General features: G+C 40.9%; 1 protein-coding gene across 4 annotated transcripts in view; it reads right to left on the reverse strand.

Moving 5' to 3' along the window:
- The window catches only part of EBF2 (EBF transcription factor 2), a 254,295-nt gene that overhangs the window by 18,727 nt on the left and 209,188 nt on the right, over positions 1–26,380 (reverse strand). For all 4 annotated transcript variants that reach the window (XM_026714962.2, XM_087938878.1, XM_087938876.1 and 1 more), the window contains exons 11-14: positions 13,144–13,232; positions 9,144–9,209; positions 7,613–7,790; positions 1,479–1,664 (exon numbers count right to left, since the gene is read on the reverse strand). In XM_026714962.2, the coding sequence (XP_026570747.1) occupies positions 1,479–1,664; positions 7,613–7,790; positions 9,144–9,209; positions 13,144–13,232 (519 nt within the window). The remainder of the gene's footprint in view (positions 1–1,478; positions 1,665–7,612; positions 7,791–9,143; positions 9,210–13,143; positions 13,233–26,380) is intronic.

A 26,380-nucleotide genomic window follows, 5' to 3' on the forward strand; every position in this document is an offset into this window, starting at 1 on the left:
TGATTCTTCTCTTATGGTTCTTGATGACTATCGCTAAGTGTTGTATCTTATGATTCTTGATGAATGTATTTTTTTTCTTTATGTACACTGACAGCAGATGCACCAAAGACAAATTCCTTTTCTGTTCCTGTTTCTATTCTATTCTATTCTATTCTATTCTATTCTATTCTATTCTATTCTATTCTATTCTATGATATAGCCAATGAGATATTTCTCCCCCAGTCCTAATCCATGATTCACCAGCAATATTCAGAAGAAACCTCAATTCTTAACCCATTCTACTCTAGTATCTCCAAGGAAGCAAAAAAAAAAAAAAAAGGAGCCCTCAGCACTGCTTTTCATAGAACAATGAAAGTTATTTGGGACTATCCTTAAAACATACACATCATCATGGGAAAGATGTTTTTTTAAGGGACTTTCATATATTGATCTGATTTTTGCAGATCTGTTCTCTTGGTACTTAGTCTAGTTGTCCCACAAAGTGCCTGAGTTTCCTTACTTGTTTTCCCTGGTTAGTTGCAGGCTAGTATGCTGCAGTCCATTCAAATATTAAAAACTGTTATGCATATAAAATTGGAGGGTGAAGGAAGACAATAAATAAAAGATTGAAAACACACACACACACACACACACACACACACACATCAGGGCTTTGGATAAAACACTTTGGAAGATCTTCTTTCTTGATGATCTCTCTTGGAACTGTAGTTTTCTGAGAAGTTAGCCATAAGTACAACATATTTCCTGTAAGGGGGCCACCACTACTAAGCCCAAGGCATTGTGGACATGAAAATAACAACATCCAATCACACCTATCTAATACATTAACTGCACACTGATTCCTTTTGCATTAAAGGAGACAAAAATTTAGGAACAACGGCTGATAGATATTTGTGATAATGGAGGTAAGGCTTAATCAAGCAGTGAATACATATTTCCTCTCCTTTTGGTACCCCTTTTCTTTCTCATCTGGGAACATTCTTCTTATTCTCTCTGTTCTTTCTCTCCCTTCCCATACACAACTTCAAAAAGGTTGTTATAGTTAAAGTAATAATAGTAATAATAATAAATACAACTTGTGGGCAACTTGGAGCTGCTTGTGGGCCACTCCTGGCATTGGAGACCAGAAGAGAATGAGGAAAGCAGGGCAGACCGAAGTTATGGATTTTGGTGAGATATTAGATTCCCAGCTGCTGATGCTGAAGGATACCAAGAGCTAAAGTCCCAGAGAGACAAAGCCACCTAATACATTTGTGGCAGATAACCACAAACTGTCGACAAAAGCAATCCTGCCTTTTTAACAAGCTTGTTCTGCAAAATTTTGGGCTTAATTGCCTGATTACAAAGTTGAGGCACCTTCTGGCAGATGACCCAAAGAAAGGAAATAAACATTTTCTGGCAGATTGCCTCTTAACTTAAGTCAGCCCTAAGGTGAGGTGGAGCTGGAGGAAGAGAAGAGAAGGAAGCTAGCTACTCACAGCCATAGGGCGATCCTGTGGGAGAACCATTAATAAATCCAGGTGAACTGGGAACAGCCAAGTTGGACATGGGGACATTGCTGTAGCCGTTCATGCTGTTACTGGGGGTGCTGTAATTAGACTGCTGAGGGGTTGTGCTGGAGGAATAACCTCGTGGAGATATGCTGCTTGTGTTGCGGATGTAGCCTGAAAGAAATAAACATTCACCGAGTGTCCATCAGTACGTGTAACAGGCAGTGGTGGGATTCAAATAATTTAACAACTGGTTCTCTGCCCTAATGATTTCTTCCAGCAACCGGTTCACCAAACTGCTCAGAAAGTTAACAACTGGTTCTTCTGAACTGGTGTGAACTGGCTGAATCCCACCACTGATAATAGGATGGTCTCTCCTAGACGTGTGTTGTTCAGTTATCTGGATCATGAATAGATTCATTATTTCATTCAATACCATGTTTCTCCGACAATTCGCCCCCCCCCCCATAGGAAGGCCCAGCATGTTTTCTAGACATAAGGTGAAATTAAGCCCCTCCCCAAAATTTAGGCCTATTTAAACCATGCGTTCCCCACCATTTCTCACATCACTTGAACTATACGAGGTAAAGAGAAATGGGGGGGGGGGAATGACAGGGGGAAACTTGCCTTTAGGAGCCCCCTGCAGGTAGCCTCGGCTAGAGCATCCCGCAGGCAGACTCGCCTCTATCAACCGATAGAAGCGCCCTGTGGGCAGAATTGCCTCTCCTCGCCACAAGGCCACTTCTATTGGCCGATAGAAACTCCCTGAGGGCAGAATCAACCAGATGCTTCTATCAGCTGTTATTTGAATGTCCTGGAATATCTAGGAAGATGTAAGAGATGTGTATCATCTTATTCTATGGGCAAACTACAGGAACGGGCAAGGTAGGTACTGTATTTGCGCAAACCACGCCACAGACTACAATGTCTGTGCAGAAGCCAAAACTATATTTGTGGATTACCCTCGCCCTTGTACTGTCTGAAAAAGAGATGCCAAAATACCCCACCAAGCACACAAGGGAGAGCTGAAGCCAGACTCAACCACTTTGTCAGTGGTTGGGCTGCAAGCAAAACCTCGAGAAGGGGGTAGGAGAAAGCTTGCAGTTTTACAGACAACAATCTCCGTGTTCCCCCTCGAAGCATACCTTCCCCCTCGAAGACACTAGTGGATGGCAAGGGGCACAAAGATCCCCCAGCGATCTCCCTTTGAAACCAGTTGAGCAATTGAGTAAACTGCTAGTTCCCTTAGTTGGCAGCCTAAACGGAGGGGCCCAGAACTGCCCATTGCAGGTGATAGGTGGAATCAGCTTCTTTAGCGACCTTCCTGCAACCCATTCCATCCAAGTGGTTGCAGTGGGAAATCATGTGGCGGGGGGGAAATAGGGCTATCTGAGGGGACGAAGAAGAGCAGCAGGCTTGGGAAGCAGAAATGCAGTGGGGATCTTGAGATCGTCTGATATTTACTCTGACAACGGCATACGTACGTGATTGAGTTTGCAGTTGGGAACCTGATGCATACCCATGCCTTGCCATGAGGATAGAAGCGGCTGGTGACTCTGACCTCAGGGCACTTCTATCGGCTGATAGAAGCGGCCTTGTGGTGAGGTGAGTGCGCATGGCACTCTAGGTGGAGGTGCGCGTGGGGGGAAGAAATTAAGTCACCTCCGAAAAGATGGCCTAGCCATTTTTTCGGGGCTCAAAAAAAAAAAGGCCCAGCCTTATTTTGTGAGAAACACGGTATTTATTACAGTCATGGATCAGCACAAAAATTAAACATTAAAAATTAAAGAAAAATTAAACATTAAAATAAAAAAAATCTGAACAGAACCAAACAGTAGTTTAATTTTGCTGTTGGCTTTATGGACTGTGGCTTTTTTCTATATAGTGGATAGATGTCAAGCCAAATACCTTGGGTGAATAGTGTTCTAGAAATTTATATGTGTGCTTGCTTTGCAAGGAGAGGTTATTATTTTTGAAATATATTTATCATTATTCAATTAGGGGAAACAATTTGTGTATAGGTTTGTTTTGTTTTTCCTTTTAAGGCACATTATTTTCTCTTTGTGTAGTCTTGTCTAGTTTTGTTTCACTTTTACATTTCCTTTCCTTTCCTTTCCTTTCCAAACTCCCATTTTTTGGAGTTTGCATTGTAATGTTTTGAATACAAAATACAAAAAAGTTATAGAGGAAAAATAGCATGAAGAAATGCCCAAGTGTTCAACAAAATAACACTTCCCCTGGAATCAGAATCCTGAATAATGATGAAAAAAATAATTCTCCTAGGTTTGTCAGTCTAAATAGAATGTGAGGGTTTATTTTCACTCTTTTCCAAAGGAGAAAAGAATTTCAATTTAATTCTCAAGGGTGGACTATGGCATTCTTATTTAGTTACCAGATGGCCGAGAAGTGTGTGTGAATGCTACATTTTTTTTATATATATTATACAATCCTCTTTCCAGCAGTCTGCAGCCTCCCTGGTTCCTCACACTTCAGTTAAGTCCCAGAGAAAGATCTCAAGAAGGAACTTCTTTCGTGGGGTTTTCAGTTTGGAAGTGAGACTGGTGAGGGAGGCTTCAGAGTGATTGAAAAATATGTAAAAGAAAACAACCATTGGGATCACCCTTGCTCTTTCAAAGCAAAATGCTGTACAACTGCATCAAAAACAAAGGAAAAATATGCATTCAAAAATGTAGATAATGGTAGAAAACAGAGCTCATTTTCCACTGGGATAGAAACTGCAAGACAAAATTTGGCACAGTATTACTTCAGCTTAGAATAACAGAGTTGGAAGGGACCTTGGAGGTGATCTAGTCCAACCCCCTGCCTAAACAGAAAACCCTATACTATTTCAGACAAATGGCTATCCAACATTAAAAAAAAAAAAAAACTTCCAGTGTTGGAGCATTCACAACTTCTGGAGGCAAGTTGTCCCACTGATTAATTGTTCTGACTCTCAGGAAAATTCTCCTTAGTTCTAGGTTGCTTCTCTCCTTGATTAGTTTCCATCCATTCCTTCTTGTCCTGCCTTCTGGTGCTTTGGAGAACAGCTTGATTCCCTCGTCTTTGTGGCAGCCCCTGATATATTGGAACACTGCTATCATCTCTCCTCTAGTCTTTTCATTAGACTAGACATACCCAGTTCCTGCAACTGTTCATCATATGTTTTAGTCTCCAGTCCCCTAATCATCTTTGTTGCTCTTCTCTGCACTCTTTCTAGAGTCTCAACATCTTTTTTTTACATCGTGACAACCAAAACTGAATGCAATATTCCAAGTGTGGCCTTACCAAGGCATTATAAAGTGGTATTAACACTTCACATGATCTTGATTCTATCCCTCAGTTTATGCAGCCTAGGACTGTGCTAGCTTTTTTGGCAGCTGCTGCACACTGCTAGCTCATATTTAAATGGCTGTCCACTAGGACTCTGAGATCCCTCTCAGAGTTACTACTATTGAGCAAGGTACCACATCTATTCTACCTGTGCATTTGTGCATTTGCAGCTTAAGGAAATCAACCCTGACTGTCCTTTGGAAAGACAGATACTGAGGCTCAAGCTCAACTACTTTGGTCACCGAATGAGAAGAGAGCATCTATTGGAAAAGACCCTGAAGTTGGGTAAGATGGAAGGCAAAAGCAGACGGGGATGGCTGAGGGTGGAATGGTTAGATAGTGTGATTGACACAAGGTACATGAGTTTGGGCAAACTCCAGCAAACAGTGAAGGACAGAGGGGCTTGGTTGTGTGGTCCAAGAGGTTGCAAAGAGTCAGACACGACTTAATGATTGAAGAACAACAAATAGTTCAGCTTATGAAGTGAAATACAGAATTCCAGAGTTGAAAAAGATTTGGAGAGTTTTGTTATCACCTAGTCCATCTCTCTTTCCAGTCCAAGATTTATAATGTAGGCTGTCATCTTGTTAGATGATTGTCCAATCATGAAAGAAAAAAGGCAACCTCACCAAGTCGAGAACAAATTAATAATTAAACAGCTCCTACTGTTGGGAAGTCTTATTTAAGCTTACTCCAAACAACCACCCTCTAGAACCTCCAGGTCTAGTTTTGCCAGGTAGAACAACAGAAAATAAAGCTTATCTTTGGAAAGTTATCTCTTCTAAGCTGCTTCACTGATATTCCTACTCCAAATATCTGCTTTATCAAATAAGGTTGACATATTAGGAATCTTCTATTATTTCATGTGTATACAACCATACATGTATGCATTTTTAAAACTGATAATGTTACCTAGTTGGGTAATAAAACATTGCAAGCAAACGATAAAGCTCAGCTAGCACCAAGGACTCCACAATTCAACCCTGAGCTACAAATATTTGCTTCTATTGGTAAAATTATTATTGTCAAGCATTGCATAGTATGCAAGAAAACAAGCAAGCTCAGAGAGCACCAAGGACCTTGACATAAATATTATCCTTTGTTAGTCTTGCATAGTATGATGTGCTAATACAGTAGTTGTCTGCAACCCTCCAAAATCTCTTTTTACTATGTGTAGCTAAGATGCATATCTGGAGGCAGTAGTTGAGCTATGATATATCTTCAAATGGATACAGCAGATACTTTGAATTAAACACCCTTTCACAGTATGGTAGAAATTGTTGGGTAAATGACATCCAATTTGAGAGACTATAAATCCGTATAGACCTATTTAAAGACATATTCAAAAACCTTCTTTAATTCTGTATAGTTTTCCATTTCTCTCTAAGATCAGAGTCCTCAGATGATTAATGGCAAGAATAAGATTTGTCTTTCAAGGTTAAAAGCCAAATGAATGCACTGATGCTGCTACTATCTCTACAAATACAATTTTACAGGATAAAACATAAGGTCCTCTCTAAAGATCTGTTGCAGCGTCTCACCCTTAAGCAAGTTCCACTAGTTGACAAGTACTTCACTTTGTTTGACAACATATGTACATTTCACCAATCAGACCTGCATGTTGAAAGAATGTGAAAGGATGTTGTTTCAAGATCTGGAAAAAATTAGCACACTGGTGTTTTTAATATTTATAACTTTAACATGGGATTTGCTGCAAATTGTGGTCAAGGCTGCACCTTCTTGGGGGTTTCAACAGAAATTCATGATCAATTCTTTTTTTCCACAAAGGATGGATTTTAAAAGGTAAACTGTTTGAAAATTGTAAGAGAGAGAAATGGATTTATACAACTCGTACATATGAACTACAGGGACGGTTAAGGCTAGTGGTGGGATTCAGCCAGTTCGCACCAGTTCAGGAGAACCGGTTGTTAACTTTCTGAGCAGTTTGGTGAACTAGTTATCAGAAGAAATCATTAGGGCAGATAACTGGTTGTTAAATTATTTGAATCCCATCATTGGTTAAGGCTATGGAAGGGCATTGTTTTGGAAGAAAATTAAAGAGAGAACTGGGGAAGAAATGGAGGTAGTGACAGATTTTATTTTCCTGGGCTCCAAGATCACCGCAGATGGGGACTACAACCAAGAAATTAAAATACGCTTGCTCCTGGGGAGGAAAGCTATGGCAAATCTAAACGCATACTAAAAAGCAGAGACATCACCCTGCCAACAAAAGTGCATATACTTAAAGGTATGGTTTTCCCAGTTGCAATGTATGGCTGTGAAAGTTGGACCACAAGGAAGGCTGAGCACCGAAGAATTGAAACCTCTGAAGTATGGTTCTGGGGAAGACACCTGCGACTCCCTTGGACTGCAAGGTGATCAAACTGGTCAGTCCTAGAGGAGATCAACCCTCACTGCTCTTTGGAAGGCCAGATCCTGAAGATGAAACTTAAGTACTTTGGCCATCTAATGAGAAGGGAAGACTCACTGGAAAAGAGCCAAATGCTGGGAATGATTGAGGGCAAAAGAAGAAGGGGATGGCAGAGAATGAGGTGGCTGGATGGAGTCACTGAAGCAGTCGGCATGAGCTTAAATGGACTCTGGGGGATAGTAGAGGACAGGAAGTCCTGGAGGAATGTTGTCCATGGGGTCGCGATGGGTCAGACATGACTTTGCGACTAACAACAACAAAATCAGGATTGGGCCATGATTAATATTTCCCAGTTTCTGGCCTTAATCTTCTTGAAGCAAAACCTTCATTCATTGTGTATCTTTCAGTTCAGCACTTTTACCTTGATTATTCCCTTGTGTGGACTCAGAGATGCTGACTCCCAACTGGCTGCCATAGGAGTTGATGCCCATCATGGCACTGTGAGCAGGAGAGCTGGACAAAGTAGGGATCTGACCTGGATTTCTTGGGACACTGTAGAGAGCTTCCGCAATATCAGCAGCTCGCTTCAGAATAATGTCCTGAAACAAGCAAACAACAACAAAAATCAGCATAAATTTTATTCCAAGGGGACTGATTTGCTTTACCAATTAGGAGGAGGAGGAGGGAGGAGCGAGGAGGGAGGAGGGAGGAGGGAGAGAAGGAGAAGGAGAAGGAGAAGGAGAAGGAGAAGGAGAAGGAGAAGGAGAAGGAGAAGAAGAAGAAGAAGAAGAAGAAGAAGAAGAAGAAGAAGAAGAAGAAGAAGAAGAAGAAGAAGAAGAAGAAGAAGAAGAAGAAGAAGAAGAAGAAGAAGAAGAAATCCTTCCCAGATGTTCAGCAAACATGTGTCTTGAGATGGTAAAATGTGTAGGAAAATATCAAGATCAGGTCTGCTGCTGCTGCTGCTAACTGGATAATTTAAAAGTCCTCTTCCTCAAAGGTTTCATACTGAAAAAAATAAACTGTTCCTTTTGGTTTGGCCTCTCTGTGCAGTGGAAGACTAACAGAGTAAAAGGGTATCAGAAGGAAAGATAAAGGAGGATAAAGGAGGAGATACCAGAAAAAGAAAAAGGGGTACCCCTCCCCCCTCACTTGCCTCAACTCCATCAACTTTTGACATCTGAAATAGCTCTCCTTGAGGGAGATGAACGGTCTAGAAACATGAAATATAAATAAATAAAGTCACTCTGATGAGAAGTGTAGAAAAAATACTACTCAATCCTCACCTAGAGCCCAAGTGAGCCATCTGTGGGTTCTAAAGCTGCAAAACATAATAACCTAAAAGCCCTCTGGATCCTGACAATTGAGAACTCTAACAGGTGTTATCTGTCCCTGTTTTGGGAGGGCACTGAATGAAAAGGAGAGAGGAAGAATGAATAAATATAGAAAAAGAAGACTAGAAAAATTGGTAGATTAAAGGCAAAGAAATAAAAAACAGGGTAAAGGAAGATCTCCAAAATTACAAGCTTTTAAAAATGTTTATAAAACTTTTAGTAGTTTCTGTAGAAGCCAACCTTTTCTGTTTGCAGACTGTTTGAATAGTAATAAACTAATCCAATAGAGGAGAAAACTAACAGCATACTAGAAATTTCATCAAACAGGATGATGGAGGAACAACAGAACTAGTGGGTTGTATGCCCATCGTCTGCAACAGAGTTTAGAGGAAGAAGAAATTCTCTTCTTTGAATGAATTTCTGGGTTGAAATGGCAGATAAATTCTTATATACTTACAAGCATGAGAACTACCCCCCAGGTAAGACTATAGAGGAGTTTTAATGGAGCATTAAGCCTCGTCAGTTCCACTCAAGTAGGTAGGTGAAAGGGTGAATCAGAAGATGCTGCAAACCCAATGCTTTCTTTACACATTCACAAGATAAAAAGAGAGGAACTCTAACCTGATTGTTATGTGGTGTCCCATACAGTGCTTCGACTAGGTCAGCTGCTCGTTTCAAAAGCATCTCCTGCAAGCAGAAAGGAAGGACAACCAAGGGTATGTCATGCATTGAAAAAAATGTGGCAGTAAGAGCTAGGGGGCGTGCATAAGCACACAAATCGTGCCTACAGTCCCTGTCCTATTGTTTCTTTTTTTAATTTTTCTTATACGTATCCATTTCATGTATTCATAACTACGTTTATACTTATACCTGTTATCTTGTAAGCGATTGACAAAGCCAATCAAATAAAAATAAATAAATAAAATAAACAGGCAAGCACAATGTGAAACACAACGGACGCTGAAATCAAGCAGGACAAATGCTAGTGGTTTTTAAAAAACAACAACAAAAACTAGTGTTTAAAAAAAACACTAGTGTTTTTTTAAAATTATTATTATTTATTAGTAATTCATACTTCACCATTCTGTTTATGCACTCCCGGTAGCTTTTGGCCATGAAAACAAATAGAGGGAAGAGCACACTTAACCAGGCTTCCTTAATTCAATCATGCTCTGAACCAGGGAGGGGATTCAACCAGTGTAACTACCAGTTTGGTGAGTGCACCTGCTCCAAACACGTACTTTGTGTTGTCCCTGCAGCATTTGAAAACTGCCCTTTTTCAGCTCTCATGCTTCTACTGCAGCCTTGGTAAGTAAAACAGCTACGGCACAGCAATCTACTGTGCCGCACGAATAAGCTAAGCTGCAAAACATGGAAATAAAGGACAGACTGCGGGTGTGGGGGGAAAATGATCTCTGGAACTACTGGTTCACTCGAACTGGTCTGAACCAGTAGAATCCCACCCCTGCTCTGAACAGGCTAAGCCATAAAGCATGGTTTACAAAAACACTATGTTAAACTAAACCAAACCAATCCATCAGTTCATATCATGAGTCTGCCCAGAGTCAATCATGATTTACTTAATTATTTCATCTTTATTTTCATTTATTTTATTCATTTTATGTTGCATGTTGTACCACTTTCATTTTTATTGAGTGTAGAGTTGTTGTTGTCCCCCACACACACACACACCATCGTGTATGTTTCAACCAGTGTCTGTTCTCTGCAAGCTACTGAATGTCTCTTTGGATTGTGGCAACACAGAAATGTGTTTAATAAATAAATAAACTCACAATATACCGAGCATACAGTATTGAGGGGCTGACATACAATATAAAGGTAGTCCTTGACTGAGAACTATTTGTTAAGTAACCATTTGAAGTTATAACGGCACTGAAAAAATGACTTGTGAGCATTTTTCACACTTGCAGCTTCCTCACAGTCACGTGATCAAAATACAGACGCTTGGCCACAGACTCATATTTATGATGGCTGTAGTGTTCCACTGTAATCTGGCTTGCAATTGGGTTGTTATGCCCAGTCTGGCTTTTCTATTGATAAGCAAGGCCCATGGGGAAGACAGGTTAACAATTATCAGTGGTGGAATTAAAGATTTTTTGCTACCAGTTCTGTGGGCATGGCTTGGTGAGCATGGCATGGCTTGGGGAGTGTGGCTTGGTGGGCATGGCAGGGGAAGGATACTCTAAAATCTCCATTCCCACCCCACTCCTGGGGGAAGGTTGACACTGGTTCTCCAAACTACTCAAAATTTCTGCTACTTGTTCTCCAAAACTGGTCAGAACCTGCTGAATACCATCTCTGACAATTATGTTACTAACTTAACAACTGCAGAGATTCAGTTAACAACTGTGGCAAGAAAAGTGATAAAATGGGCAAAATTCACTTAACAAATATTTTGCTTAACAATAGAAAATTTGGGCTCAGTTATAGAGACATATGGAAAGGTGGCCGGTTTGAAAATAAATAAAGATAAGACAAAGATCTTGACAAAGAATATGCTATCAAGACAAAAGGAAGAATTGGCAGACCTATTGAAAATTCAGGTTACGAATAAGATCAAGTACTTGGGGATATACTTGACAGCAAGATGCAGTACACTAAAAGAGAATAATTATATCAAACTTAAACAGCAGATAGCGCTAGATTTGGTGAAATGAGAAAATTTACAACTGTCATTAATAGGGAGAACATCAACAATCAAGATTAATATATTACCCAGAATTTTATATTTGTTTCAAACAATTCAAGTTGGAAAAGACTACTTTGAAGATTTAAATAAAATTGTGTTGAAATGTATATGGCAAAGTAAGAAAGCGAGAATAAAGTTAAAACTTTTGCAAGATGCTAGAATAAGAGGAGGATTTGGTTTGCCTAATTGGGAGTTGTATTACCAAGCTACAAATTTGATGTGGGTTAAGGAATGGATAACATTAAGAAATGCTAGATTGTTAACATTAGAAGGACATGATCTGTTGTTGGGGTAGCATGCTTTTCTATGGTATAAAGGAACTAAAACACAGGGGTATTTTAGAAGACATTATATACGGGAGTCTCTGTGGTTAAACTGGGAGAAGATTAAAAGACAATGTTATTTGAAAATTCCAGTCTGGCTGTCGACTATTGAAGCATTTTCTTATCCTATAATATACAAAAAGGAACAAACAGTTAGATATGGTGAAATATTGAATGAAAAGAGTGAACTTAAATCTATACAAAAACTAGAGGAACAAGGTATAATGATGAATTGGTTTTCATATGCGCAAATAATTCAAGGTATGATAAAGATTCTAAAACAGAAGGTTTCTATGATAAATTGACTGATTTAGATAAGATTTTGACAGGTACTGATGAAAAGGTGATTAAAAAATTGTATGGATATTTATTAGAAATTAAACTAGAAGAAGAACAAGTTAAAGAAACTATGATTGCTTGGGGGAAGAATTTTGGATATGGGATTGATTTAGAGAAATGGCAAAAATTGTGGTCTCAAAATTATAAAATGACAATGTCAACAGCATATAAAGAAAATTTGTATAAGATGTTTTACAGGTGGCATTTCCCCCCAACAAGAATAGCAAGAATGTTCAAGAATAAATCTGAAAAATGTTGGAAATGTCATCAGACACCTGGCTCATATTACCATATGTGGTGGACTTGTGTGGACGCTAAAAAATACTGGACTAAAATCCACACATGGTTGGAAAAAATGACAAAAAAACCCACATAGATTTGAAACCAGAGATATTTTTCTTGGGAATTTTACCTGAAATATATAGTAAAGACTTGAAATACCTGAATGTAAATGTATTAACGGCGGCTAGGATTGTATTTGCTAAAAACTGGAAAAATGAGAAAACACCATCACAGGAGGAAATCATTAAGAAAATATTGGAATGTACTGAAATGAGTAGATTGACATTTGAAATTAGAGAACAAGAGGATAAACAATTTTATAAAATTTGGGATCTACTCTATTAATGGTTAGACAATAAAATATAATAATGAAATATGTAGACTTTTAGAAAATAATAAATATATAAAGATGTATTCTTTTCTTATTATATCTACAAAATGATTCTAGGATAGATTTGGGATGATAATATGAACTGTCATAAAACAAATTAAGTAAAATATGATTATTTCGTAAAACATGAATGAATAAAAGTATAGTCAAATGATTTAATAATAATGATATTAATGTATTTAATATTTGATTGAAAATACGAGATTATATACAATGTAATTGTAATTGAAGACTACGAAATGGAAGCACAAAACAATTTGTAAACCAACTGGCACACTGTATGTATATATATATGGAAGATGACTTGATGTTTTTATGTTTTGTTTGTTTATGTTTGTTTTAAAAACCAATAAAAAAATTTTTTTTTTTAAAAAAGAAAATATGGGCTCGGTTGTGGTCATAAGTCAAGGACTACCTGTATTGTGTATAAATTGGCTACACAGATCAGGGTTGGGTAAACAATGGTAGAATTAAACGTGGGAAGTTGGTTTGTGATTCAGAAGACCAGACCAATGAAGCCATTATCTTTTAACTTGTTATGTGAATGAAGTCAATAGGTGAGGAAGTGAGATTTACCTTTGCTAGTCTTTCTGGATCACCAGGATGTCTCGGGATGACCTTCTGGAGTCTTTGGAAACCATAGTCTATGGTTGGCTCATTTAAAGCTGAAAAAGAGGGTGGAAAAAGAGTAACAAGTGAAATTTTTATAGGGGAGGGGGAAAAAAACCTCAATAGTTGAAAATTATTTTGCACTAAAAAAGAAAAGGAATAATGGAAGAAACCAATAATCAATGTTGCACGCATATGAAGGAATGGATAATAAAACCTAAGGGGTACGGTGGCTCAGTGGCTAAGACGCTGAGCTTGTCGATCAGAAAGGTCGGCAGTTTGGCAGTTCGAATCCCTAGCACTGCATAATGGAGTGAGCTCCCATTACTTGTCCCAGCTTCTGCCAACCTAACAGTTCAAAAGCATGTAAAAATGCAAGTAGAAAAATAGGGAGAGAGAAAAAAGAAGCTTTTCAACATTTGTGACAGCTACTGTTCAAAGAGGAGGTGATATTTATGGCCAGAATTTGCACAAGTTTATCTTGGGCATTGTTGGTGCCCATTCTTGAACAGGGAAGCCCTTCAGATGCTCATTTACACCCTAGGCACCTCACAATTGGACTATGGCAATGTGTTTTGCATGGGGCTTCCCTTGAAGACCATCTGGAAGATGCAGATGGTTTAAAATGTAACAGTGTGAGCAGTAAAGGGTGCTTCCAATTATGCCCGTGTGTCATCACTGCTATTTAACTTGTATTGGTTACCAGTCAACTTCTACAAAATGAGGAGTAGAAATAACCTTGAGGAATAAGAGGATGAATCACAATCGAGAAAATCATCAGATAAAATAAATTTTAGCCTAAAACAGAACTTAATTTTAAAAAACTTTTAATCAACGGTGAAAATAACCTTGGGAGATAGAAGAAAGAACCACTGCCTAGACAATAGTTTGGTAAGAGAAATCAAAGTCCAAAGCATCTCAGAAGGACCCAGATCTCTGGAAAGTTAAGGCCGGGAAGGAGAGAAGTACTTTCAGACTTGCAAGATTATGTTACTATAACTTTACAATAAAGATAGAATTAGTTTTAGAGATTTTGCTTTGCTGTCTAGACTTCCTCAAGGGGTAACAGACCTGACACTCCTGTGCATTCATCCCATGTATTCAGACTTGCAAGATTTTTTTATTGTAACTTTTTAATAAAATTAATTGACGTATTGACGTTCATGATTTTTGTTTAGTCTGGTATATTTAAAAGGCTGACATTCTGGAGGCAATTCAAGATGCTGATTGGATATATTGTAAACTGACCAACTTTTTCTAATTGGGCAGCCTTAACAAATCAAATCAATCAAATCAATCAAATCAATCAAATCAATCAAATCAAATCAATCAAATCAATCAAATCAAATCAATCAAATCAATCAAATCAAATCAATCAAATCAAATCAAATCAATCAAATCAAATCAATCAAATCAAATCAATCAAATCAAATCAATCAAATCAAATAAATTAAATCAATCAAATAATCAATTATCAACTTTGCTGAGCAAGAAATGATAAAATAGATCTCTTAGACAATTAAGATTGTTTTGAGATTACAATATTGCTGCAAAGCAATGAATAACCCTTAAAGAACCATCTTGGTCATCCAGAAGGAACTACATTATCTTGTAATGTAGAATTTCTTCTCTAATTCTGTTCCAGCTTGATATGTCAGAAGGACTAAAAGAGTCTAATTCAGAGGTTTCCCAATAAAGGGCAAATCCTGGAGAAGATCACTGGTTTTATTTTTCCTTTCAATCAAATCGGTATCTTGGTGTTCAATACAACTACAGATGTGGCTTTGGACAGAAAAAAATGAAGTCAGAGAAAAGCCAAAAAAATATATATGCAAAAATGCAAAAATCATTGCAAAATGATTTAAGCAAAGATGATCAGATCATCATATTTTGATATGCATTAATTTAGAGAATAATTATTGCACTCACTCTACATCAACAAAATGGTCCACACCCATATTTCTCAAGAGGTCTCCAAATATTTATAGTTTAAATTGGCTGAATAGAACCAATTACAATGCCATCTCCAAAGATGGCTTCCAGAAGACTATCAGGTATCTCAGCATTGTAGAGTAGATGGGAAGTTGGACAAATGTAAGGAGGCACTAAAGCACTGAAGTGGTTAACTTCCAAGAAAACCACAAAAAGATTCCATGGAGTCATCAGGAGAAGAACTCAATGAAAATCTCTGTTTACCCAAATTGTAAATAATTTGCCACTTCAACATGTCCATCCTGCTCCCTTCTTCATTCAATCATCAGGTCAGTAAGAGAAATTCAAAATGGAAGACATTTTGCAATCCTCTGCCTGCCATTAATAGGACCATCAGAGGTACTTGGCCAAAGAGAATGCCCAACCATTTCTGACTCATATTAGTTCCTTGAAGTTTTTTGGAAATCTATTCCTCTGCATTTCTCCATTCGTCTGCTTTTCTTTTTTAAAAATAATAAATTGGTAGTTAATTATGGATTTATGATTTTTTTTTGCACAAGATACATATCACATAATGACACGATTGTTTTCAGCTGTAAACATTCTGGTTATGTTAAACTTCATAATTAAAAGATGGCTTATCTTCTTCTTTTAATCAGCACCTCACAATTCGGAGAACTACCAAAAAATAAAAAATAAGAGTTCCAGGAGGTACAAACTGGAAATGGTCATAGCATAGTGAGCAAAACCCTTTAGCATTGCAACTTTGTTTTATTGGAATGTGAAGTTAAACCTGGTGCCAATTCAGCTTTTTATCTGGCCTCAGATTTTCCCATCTGGCTGTCTTTAGCAGAACAGAATGGAAGTACCCTACATAGCTGTAATAAGCTCTGGTGACATGGATTTTGATTTATTTTAATGGAATAATGATAGGCCAGTTTAAAGATTGTTGGATGGAATCGAATGGGGGTTGAATGGGAAAGACCTAAGAATTTCAACTTTGCTATACTTAGAAAATTTTTCAATGCCTATTGGGAAACATTCTGGATCACTTAAGAAGTTTAATAATACACATTTCAACTGCCATAGAATCTATTTCCCTTCTGGGAGCAGAGCAGAGAAATTGTGCCAATAATCGTGAGAATTTGTCAGAAGATCTCTTGAGATCTTATATATCACTATCTGCCATTTCTCTTGTTCATTCTGAGCCTAATAGTTGAAGTAAGTTACATGCCTTGAATCAAGCTACAGGGATTATAAATTGGAGAACTCTTTTCGTTTTTTTTTTAAAAAAGGGAAAGAAAAGAAAACCCAATCATCTAAATGCACATTCTTAACCAAGAATATCTAATGGGAATATTCAAATTTGTAACTCAAGGATAAAATCTAACTGCTACTCAGGGGTGGGATTCAAAAATTTTAACAACCGGTTCTGTGGGCATGGCTTAGGTGGTGGACGCGGCTTGGTGGTCATGTGACTGGGTGCACATGGCTTGATGGTCATGTTATTGTCTGGGTGTGGCCAACTCAATATCACTCACATTAAAGCACGCTTCTCCTCACCTGGCCTCTCATGACTGTGGGCATTCTACAACAGTCGTAAGTGTGAAAAATGGTCATAAGTCACTTTTTTCAGTGCCATTGTAACTTTAAATGGTCACTCCACACAAGCAAAGTACCAGCAAAGGAGAGGAAACAACTCCAGAGAAGTTCCTGAGACAGGAAGTCTAGTCCTGCTAAGAATGTAATAAGGGTTAATGGAGAGGCAGTTTCTGTAAACAACATCAGAATGTTTCCTTCCTGCCTTCCTTACAGGATTAGGCCAGTAATTTCTTCCAACAACCAGTTCTCCGAACGGCTTAGAATGTTAACAACCGGTTCCAGAGAATAGGTGCAAACTGGTACAATCCCACCCCTGCTACTACTCAGTATTAATTTTGAAGAAGACTACCTTAAATATGGATTTATTTCATGGTGGTAACCTGTAAAAACTAGGTTTAGAATTATAAGCATTTAATTCTTAAATATCTTAAAATTGTAGCTTTCAGGCTTTTCTAAAACAATAATATAGATGAGAGCTGTTTCTTAGTCTAGTTCAGGTTGTTGCATTTTTTATTTTAAAATGCTAACAGTTTGGGATTAAGGACCACGGTAATTTTACCTTGGCCATGCAGATCAGTAGAGATAGTCCTCAACTTAGGACCACAATTGAAGCCAAAATTTCTGTTGCTAAGTGAGACATTTGTTAAGTGAGTTTTGCTCCATTTTATGATCTTCCTTCCTGCAGTTGTTAAGTTAGTAACTTGGTTGTTAACTGAATCTGGCTTCCTCATTGACTTTGCTTCTCAGAAGTTTGCAAAAGGGGATCACATAACCCCAGGATACTTCCACCATCATAAATATGAATCAGTTACCAAGCATCTGAATTTTCACCATGTGACTATGGTCGGTAGTGTGAAAAATGGTCATAAATCACTTTTTTTCAGTGATGCTGTAACTTCGAATAGTCACTAAACAAATTGTTTTAAGTCAAGGATTATCTGTAACAGTACTGAATGCCAAAATGGGTGAAAACAAAAAGCAAGATTTTCTTCAGCGTGACTTCCAGGTTCTAGAATGTTAATGCAAGTAAGTTGAACCTGGTTTCCTTATTGCTAATTTTTCAGTGCAATGAAAAAAAAATCAACAATCAGTGTAATTATGGTGAGGAACAAACTGGATCTTGGTTCATTCAATATCATGCACTCATGTTAAGGGGCGTGCATAAGTGCACCATCGTGCCTCCCATTCCTGTCCTATTGTCCCCATTTAATCATACCTATTTTGTGTATTCTTACTCATGTTAATACTTATACCTATTACTTTGTAAGTGATTGACAAATCAAATAAATAAATAAAATGTTCAGCTTCATCTCTCATCTTTTACTCTTTGTCTGTTGTGATTTTGCTAATTGATGGTTTCAAGGTGAGAGAGCTCTTTTCTGAAGGTTCAAGATCTTCTAACTGTAACTTAAAAATCAGTATAGCTGAACTGTCTGTTGCAAACTGGACTGAGGGTACAGCAAACTTTCAAGTTAGTAGACCAACAGGAGAGAAGGTGTCTCCATAAAAGCCAGGTATCTCTTAAACCTGAATAGAATTTTGTTCATGGGTATCTTATGCATTTTACTCATGCACAGATGGCAAGCAAGATTTTACATACCTATACACAGAAGTATGTAATGGATGGACAGATTTTAGTTTGTTGCATCTGAAAGCAACAGTTTAGTGATGTTAAATCCCTTCTTTTCCCCAAAACAAAATCAGCAGGGACATACTTTCATGATTCAGTCTGTCGTTTCAGATTTCAAATAGATTTCACCAATAGCTTTTTAACTAATTAAGCCACAGAAGGGTTTCTCCCACCATACCGGACAGGAGGAAAGATGCCCAGCTTGGCACCCTGATCAGTCTCAAGATTGTCATCCACACAACCCTGATAGAGGCTCCTCCTGAAAGAAATTGCTAGCAGATCTTTAACTAGAGCAATGCTAATGTGGCATCCTTTGCCATAACCTATTAAAAGTACCCATCACAGAGAACATATGCATAGAGATAACAGCTCCCACGTTGACATTTAGATGTACCCTTGGAATTTATCTTTAATTTTTATAGTTGTCTTTCAAAAAAAAAAAAAACAGTTTATGGGTCTTTCTTCAAACAAGCTGCCTCGGTGCTGTTCTTGTTCCACTAATGCCTAATCAGTTGAAACATGAAATGAATATTGGATTTGGTATTAAATATTGAAGGACCCTCCTCAGATCTTCAGCAGCTGAATCATGAACTCCTAAGATCCCTGCCTTGCCATCTACATCTGCTTGCTAACAGGAACAGGACAAGAAAGACTTTGTGGCAAACTCCCTTGGGCACTGCTGACTGGAGCCTTGTCTCAACCCAGAGATTGCTATCAGCTTCCCAGAACTTTGACACTGATCAGATTAAAGCATGCATCCAAAACTTTAGCTGATCACTATCCCCGGTCAGGAACAATAGCTCCAAATATGACAGAAACAAATACTGTATATGCTAAGAGATGAGAAACTGAACATTTCTATTTCTATTCTCCTGGATTTGCTCAGAAGTAAAGAAGAACTGAGCATGGATTTAGCAATAGACTGTTTCTACCAGGGATAGCTTTAGATTTTAGTTTGGAATAACCTAACTTTGCTTCTAAAAGGAAGCGACATGTTAGGAGTGCTCCATTATTTCACTTTCCCCACCCTACACAAAATGAACAGAATTGCCTAAATTTGTAGTTTGTTAGAATTTAGCACCTTCCATTCATCTATCTTATTTTCTTATAACACATGATCAATGCATAGGAGCACAATAAGGCAACCCTGACTAGCATGTGTGAGGATTGCATCAAGAACTGTTGATGTAATATACATAGCAATAGCACTTAGCAATACACTTAGATTTATATACCACTTTACAGCCCTCTCTAAGCCATTTACAGAGTCAGCATATTGACCCCAACAATCTGGGTCCTCATTTTATCGACTTTGGAAGGATGGAAAGTTGAGTCAACCTTGAGCTTGGTGAGATTTGAACTGCCAAATTGCAGGCTGCTGGCAATCAGCAAAAGTAGCCTGCAGTACTGCACTCTAACTACTGCGCCACTGTACATATGGTGTTTTATCTGGGTGCATCTTTTGTGCAAAGATAAAACACTGTAACACAAAGGCAGACTTGACTTGATTTTAAATACAGTTCTATCAATATTTTTTTGTGTGATGTGCTGTGTGCACTGCACCCATAAAAGAATGCACACACACACACATACAAAAGCAAACAACAAAAAAAGGATACAATCATACATATAATAATATCAATTTAAAGGTTGCACCTATCATGGCCATTTTTGAATGGCTGGTCCTCAAGGATAAACCATATGATTGCATGTCGTGTTATATTGTAGCAGATATTTGTCCTGTCTTGCACTAGTTAAAGAGAAGTCAGGCAACTGCCATATGATAAAAATGTCATAGTAAGTCAGATAGATTAAGAATCATTGGAACCCATGGACATTTGAGCATTATGCCCTGCAATGCTGAAATGTACATAGAAAATACAAATCAAAATAAATTAAATTAAAAGAAAGATATTTTTAAAAATTGAAATACTGAATTTTCATGGGCATAAGAGTCATCTTGCTAAGACGGACAGAAGATCCTGTTGAAAATAAGTAAAGTTAGTGTTATGTCCTGAGGACTCAAGGAGTTCTCACTCAGGTCCACTTACTTTACGTGGGCGTTATTTCCCCCATTCCCATTGGTTGGCTCTCCCCAGCAGCCAGCTATAAAAGCAGGCTGCGGGGTCCAACCGGTTGCTGATTGCTGCGAGCCAGTTCCAGGCTTGGCAAGCACGGTCAGCCCTTTATTGTAAAATAAAGTATTGTTGCACTCATGCTCTGGTTCAGCCTCTCATTGCTCAAACAAAACACTGGCGACGAGGATGGGATGGCTACCAGAAGCACCTTGCAACCGCTGAGTCACTAGCCACCGATCTACAGCCCAGAGAGAGCGATCGGCTGGCGACAAGGGAAACGCTGATCCGCAGCCAGAGAGCGGTCAGCTAACGAAACGAGCGATCAAAAGAGCAAACACAGATCCGCAGCCAGAGAAAGCGGTCTGAGTCAAATAGTTAGAAGCGTCTGTAGCCGCTTGTTAGCCCCTACGGGGAAAGTGAAGCGCTGCGAGCCGCAGCCGCTCTGCATTTGGCGCGAAATTCAAACGGGTGTCATTTGAATTTCGAGCCAGTAGGAATCACAGCACAGCGCTGTAGAGAGTCACTAACGCCCACCTTTTTTGGCGCGAATCAAGACACCTCCAATGGCTAGCAGCCAACGTGGTAACCCAGAGAGAGAGAAAGAGAGGGTAGCAAAAAAACCTCTCCAGAGCTGATATCACTAGTAACTCACGAGCGTTTGTAGTCCCAGAGAGATTTTTTCCGCAGGTAGCCCAGCCGTTCCAGCACCATGAGTTCCAATCCAGTATTCCCGGCGTTTAAACCAGACGAAGAGAAGTGGGAATCGTATAAGAACCGTTTCAATCATTACATCGATGCGGTTGGCCTGGCGGATGCGGGAGAGCATCGGAAAAAATCCTATTTCCTAATCTACTGCGGAGCCACCGTTTACGATACCGCTGCAGCACTCGTGGCGCCGAGAGAATTGAAAAACGTTCCGTGGTCCGAGTTGCTTGAGATCCTCACAAACCACTACGCTCCCAGGCCTTCACAAATCGCCAGGAGGTTCACGTTCCGAATGAGGAAGCAATCAAGTAAGGAGACCATCAACCAATATATGGCCGCCCTCAGAACAGCAGCCCTGCACTGCGGGTTTGGAACATACCTGGAGGACATGCTCCTCGATCAATTAGTTTGTGGGGTCAAGGATCTCAACCTACAGAGGCAACTGCTAGCTAAAAAAGACCTCAACCTCGCGCAAGCGGTAGAGGAGGCCCTAGCAGCCGAGCTAGCAACGAACTCAGCCACCGAAATTCAGGGCCCAAGCGCCAAGCTAGCAGCGTTCCCAGTCCATTCCGAAGAGGTGGAAGCGGAGGAAGGCCACAACGATGAGAACGATGTCCATCGCCTCACTAATGACAGACGGTCGCAGGTAGGGGCCAAACAAGAATACACCGGTCCACCCAAGCACATCACTCTGTGCCTAGCCTGTGGGGGATCACATCAAAGGGCCACCTGCAAGTTTAAAGGAGCCGTTTGCAACAACTGCCATAAGAGGGGGCACATTGCGAGAGTCTGCCAAGCCCCTCAAAGCGCTGCACACAGACCCCCGTCCTCGCACTCGGGACCACAGAGGCAAGTATTAAACTGTCGCACGCACCGCCTTGCCAGGCGTACTTGCCACTCTGTTAGTAAAATTTCTCTCTCCGTTTCCCTAGAAGGTAAACCGTGCCACATGGAGGTTGACACAGGGTCAGCGCTCTCAATAATCTCATGGAACACCCTCAAGAGACTCCACCCCAGCCTATCTACTACCCGGCTTCAGAGATGCCAGTTCGGTCTGAAGGACTACCAAGGGAAGGCCATTCCCATGATCGGCAGAGGCAAGTTCTTTGTCAGTTTTAGAGCTTTTAAAGGCCACCTACCTCTAGTGGTAGTTAACGGCAATCTACCCACCTTATTGGGGCTCGATTGGTTTCCCCACCTCGGCCTAGGGTTAACAGGAGTCCATGCTGTCTCAACCTCAGACACTGACTCCTTATTCGCTGACTACGCAGATGTGTTCAGTGAGGAGCTGGGGTGTTATAATGGAACCCCCATCTCGTTCACCGTTGACCCCAGGCAGTCCCAATCAGATTAAAACCACGTAGAGTTCCATTTGCTATTCGACCAAAACTAGACGCTGAATTGGATAAGCTACTAAAACAAGGGGTCATTGAGCCAACAGATTTCGCCAAGTGGGAGACGCCCATTGTCACACCCTCAAAAAGATGGTAGCCTGAGAATTTGCTCGGACTACAAGACAACAATCAATAAATATTTACAAGTTAGCGCCTACCCGTGCCCGTCATTCAGCACTTATTGCACACATTTGAACCGGGCAGTATTTTTGCTAAATTGGACATGTCTCAAGCATATCAACAGTTCCCTGTTGATAACCAAACAGCGAACTTCAGACCATCGTCACTCACAGGGGTGCCTTCCGATGCAAGCGTCTCCAATTTGGCGTAAGTGTTGCCCGGGTATTTTTCAGTCCCTCATGGAGCGGATTTTACAGGGCCTCCCTGGTGTAGTACCCTACTTCGACGACATCTTGGTCTCGGCCAGGGACAGACCCCAACTCTTCCAGAGAGTGCGAGCAGTGTTAGAGAGGTTCAGACAGCATGGCCTCAGGTTAAAAAAAGAAAAATGTGCCATTGCCACTAGACAGGTGGACTTTCTGGGTTATAAAATTGACGCCTCTGGCATTCACCCCCTGGAGTCCAAGGTTAGGGCGATCCACGAAGCTCCCACACCGACCTCCAAAACGGAGCTACAAGCTTTCTTGGGGCTCCTAAACTTTTATGCATCCTTCTTGCCCCATAAAGCCTCAGTAGCCGAACCCCTACACAGACTACTAGACAAAAAGTCACCGTGGCACTGGGGGCACAAAGAAGACCAGGCGTTTAACGCCGTCAAATCACTACTTACGTCAGAGGCAGTGCTCATCCAATTCGACCCCAACCTTCCTTTAGTACTGGCAGCAGACGCATCCCCTTTTGGAATTGGGGCGGTCCTTAGTCACAGACTCCCCAATGGCGCCGAGGCCCCCATCGCCTTTTTCTCCAGGACACTCTCGGCCACGGAGCGAAATTACAGCCAAATAGACAAGGAAGCCCTAGCAGCTGTTGCAGCCGTGAAAAAGTTTCACAAATTCCTTTTTGGCCATTTCTTCGAACTGGTCACCGACCATAAGCCCCTCCTGGGCCTACTGGCCGGCGACAAACAGACACCTCAAGTCCTTTCCCCTAGAATGACAAGGTGGACACTTTTCCTAGCGGCCTATTCATACAAACTTATTCACCGCCCGGGCAAAACTCTATCCCACGCCGACGCTCTCAGTCGCTGCCCCTTACCCGCTCCGGCTGAAGACCCAGCTCCTGTCAACGCCATTTTTGAAATCACTCAGTTGGACCTACCCATCACCGCCCTTGACATCGCCGCTAAAAACCAAGGCAGACCAAACGCTCGCCCAGGTGCTCGACTGGGTGAGGAGGGGTGGCCGGGAGGCAACGTCGATAACAAATTCGCACCCTTTAAGACTCGCATGCAGGAGCTGTCCAGTTTGCAGGGTTGTCTACTGTGGGGCACTCGGTGGTCATTCCGACCTCGCTGCATGCCCGAGTCCTGGAGCGCTGCACGAGGGACACCCGGCATTGTGAGAATGAAGGCGTTAGCACGCAGCTACGTGTGGTGGCCGGGTCTAGACGAGGACATTGTCAATTGGGTAAGTTCCTGCAGCATTTGCCAGGAATCCCGTCCTGCTCCCCCATCGCCACCCCTACCAGATGGGAGAGCACCAACGCCCTTGGTCTAGAATCCATATCGATCTGGCAGGCCCGTGCATGGAAAAATGTTCCTAGTGGTCGTGGGCGCTTATTCCAAATGGATAGACGTGGCGCAGCTATCCACGACCACCACACTAGCAATCACCAACGTGTTAACGCACCTGTTCGTTACACATGGACTACCCGACTCCATGGTCTCCGATAATGGCCCACAGTTTGCATCAGTAGAATTCAGCCGTTTTGCTGCCAACCTGGGCATTCGCCACATTTTCACAGCCCCATTTCACCCTGCCAGTAATGGGTTGGCTGAAAGGGCCGTCAGGACCACCAAAGAGGCCCTCGCTAGGTTTGGCAGGGATGACTGGCACCACAAACTCGCACGGTTCCTGATGAGCCAACACTCAACCCCCTGTGCAGTCACCAATAAGTCCCCAGCGGAACTTCTGATGGGCCGGCGCCTGAGGACTGTATTGGACAGATTGCAACCACAATACTGCCCTGACTCTCCCTCGCTTCTACGTCGGGGTTAGACATTTTTTGTTACAGGAACCGATATTCGCAAGGAATTTCGCCGGGACCCACTTTGGATTCCAGGCGAGGTCATCGCCATCACCGGGCCGAGATCGTATAGGGTCAGGCTGGAGGATGGTCGCGTCTGGAGGAGGCATATAGACCAGCTTAGAAGGCGCCTCAGCACCCTTGCCAACAAGAGTCCAGAGTCTCCAGTCGAAGGGGAACCGCCTCATCCGCCGCCCAGCCACATCGTACCTTGCGACCAGTCTGCACCAGCGGTCGTTCCGGTCAGCCCAAACTCGGACAACAGCGCCCAGAGAGTTGACCAGCCTGATCCAACCCACGAGAGCTCGACCCCAGTAACCAACCCGGTGTTTCCGAGGATGCCCAGTCCAGAGAGAGTGTTGGCGACACTATGCCGGCTCGACCATCACAGACTGGTACCGAACAGACAGACAATGTTCCCGAGTTGCGCCGTTCCCGGCGCCAACACAAACCCCCGTCTACCTCAAGGACTATGCATGTTCGCATCTGGGGGAAGGGGTGTTATGTCCTGAGGACTCAAGGAGTTCTCACTCAGGTCCACTCACTTTACGTGGGCGTTATTTCCCCCATTCCCATTGGTTGGCTCTCCCCAGCAGCCAGCTATAAAAGCAGGCTGCGGGGTCCAACCGGTTGCTGATTGCTGCGAGCCAGTTCCAGGCTTGGCAAGCACGGTCAGCCCTTTATTGTAAAATAAAGTATTGTTGCACTCATGCTCTGGTTCAGCCTCTCATTGCTCAAACAAAACAGTTAGGAGATGCAAATAGCTGGAAAATATTGAAAAATGAGGATGCCTTTGAAGGCTAGCCATCATTTGGGAAAGGCTGCTTGCTTGATAAAACTTAACCCTTTTGTAACCAGAGTTTCTGTTTGTTTTCGTTCTTTCCTTGTTCATATCTCTTCTCCTCCTTCCAATTTTTTTCTCCCATTTCTCTTTACCGCTAGAACTGTTCCTTACTCTCATCTCCTATTCAGCCATTCTCCCCCCACCTCACTTCTAGTGATGAATGGAGAAAGAGGAACATGTGTTTACATGCATACGTGTTAGTTTCTATGAACAAAAGTGGTTGGTATGAGCAAGACAGAAAGGCTGGTATATGCAGATAAATTAATTTTTTAAATTGAATTTTTCTTTTACAAGCGATGAATTAATTTTATTTATGTACAGGGCTCTTATTTTACAGGCAATGAATTAATTTTATAATGGTTACTTTATTTTATAGGTAATTAATTTCAACCAGTGGCTATTAATTAATTTTTGTTTTGTCCTATCCATGCCCTTTTCTAGAGTGTGGTTTCACATACTCTCACATACACACACACCCAGCAGACACACACACACACACACACAAATACAAATTCATGCCTATTTAGAAAGGGAGGAATCCCTAGGATGGATTTCACCTGGAATAACAATTTTAAGTTAACAAGGAGGAAAAGCTGGGTATGTCACAGGATGCTTTCTCGTATTTATGGTTTATTTTTCCTTCTTTTTTCCTCCCTTTGAGATTTATTTTGTTTTTTATTTTGTTTGATTTGTCAATTGCTTACAAGATAATAGGTATAAGTAAAAACATAGTTATGAATACATGGATACATATAAGAAAAATAAAAGAAAAAATAGGACAGGGACGGTAGGCACGTTGGTGCGCTTATGCAGA

This window comes from Pseudonaja textilis, chromosome 9, assembly GCF_049901715.1.
Source record: "Pseudonaja textilis isolate UNSWEBS1 chromosome 9, rPseTex1.2, whole genome shotgun sequence".
Taxonomy (NCBI): domain Eukaryota; kingdom Metazoa; phylum Chordata; class Lepidosauria; order Squamata; family Elapidae; genus Pseudonaja; species Pseudonaja textilis.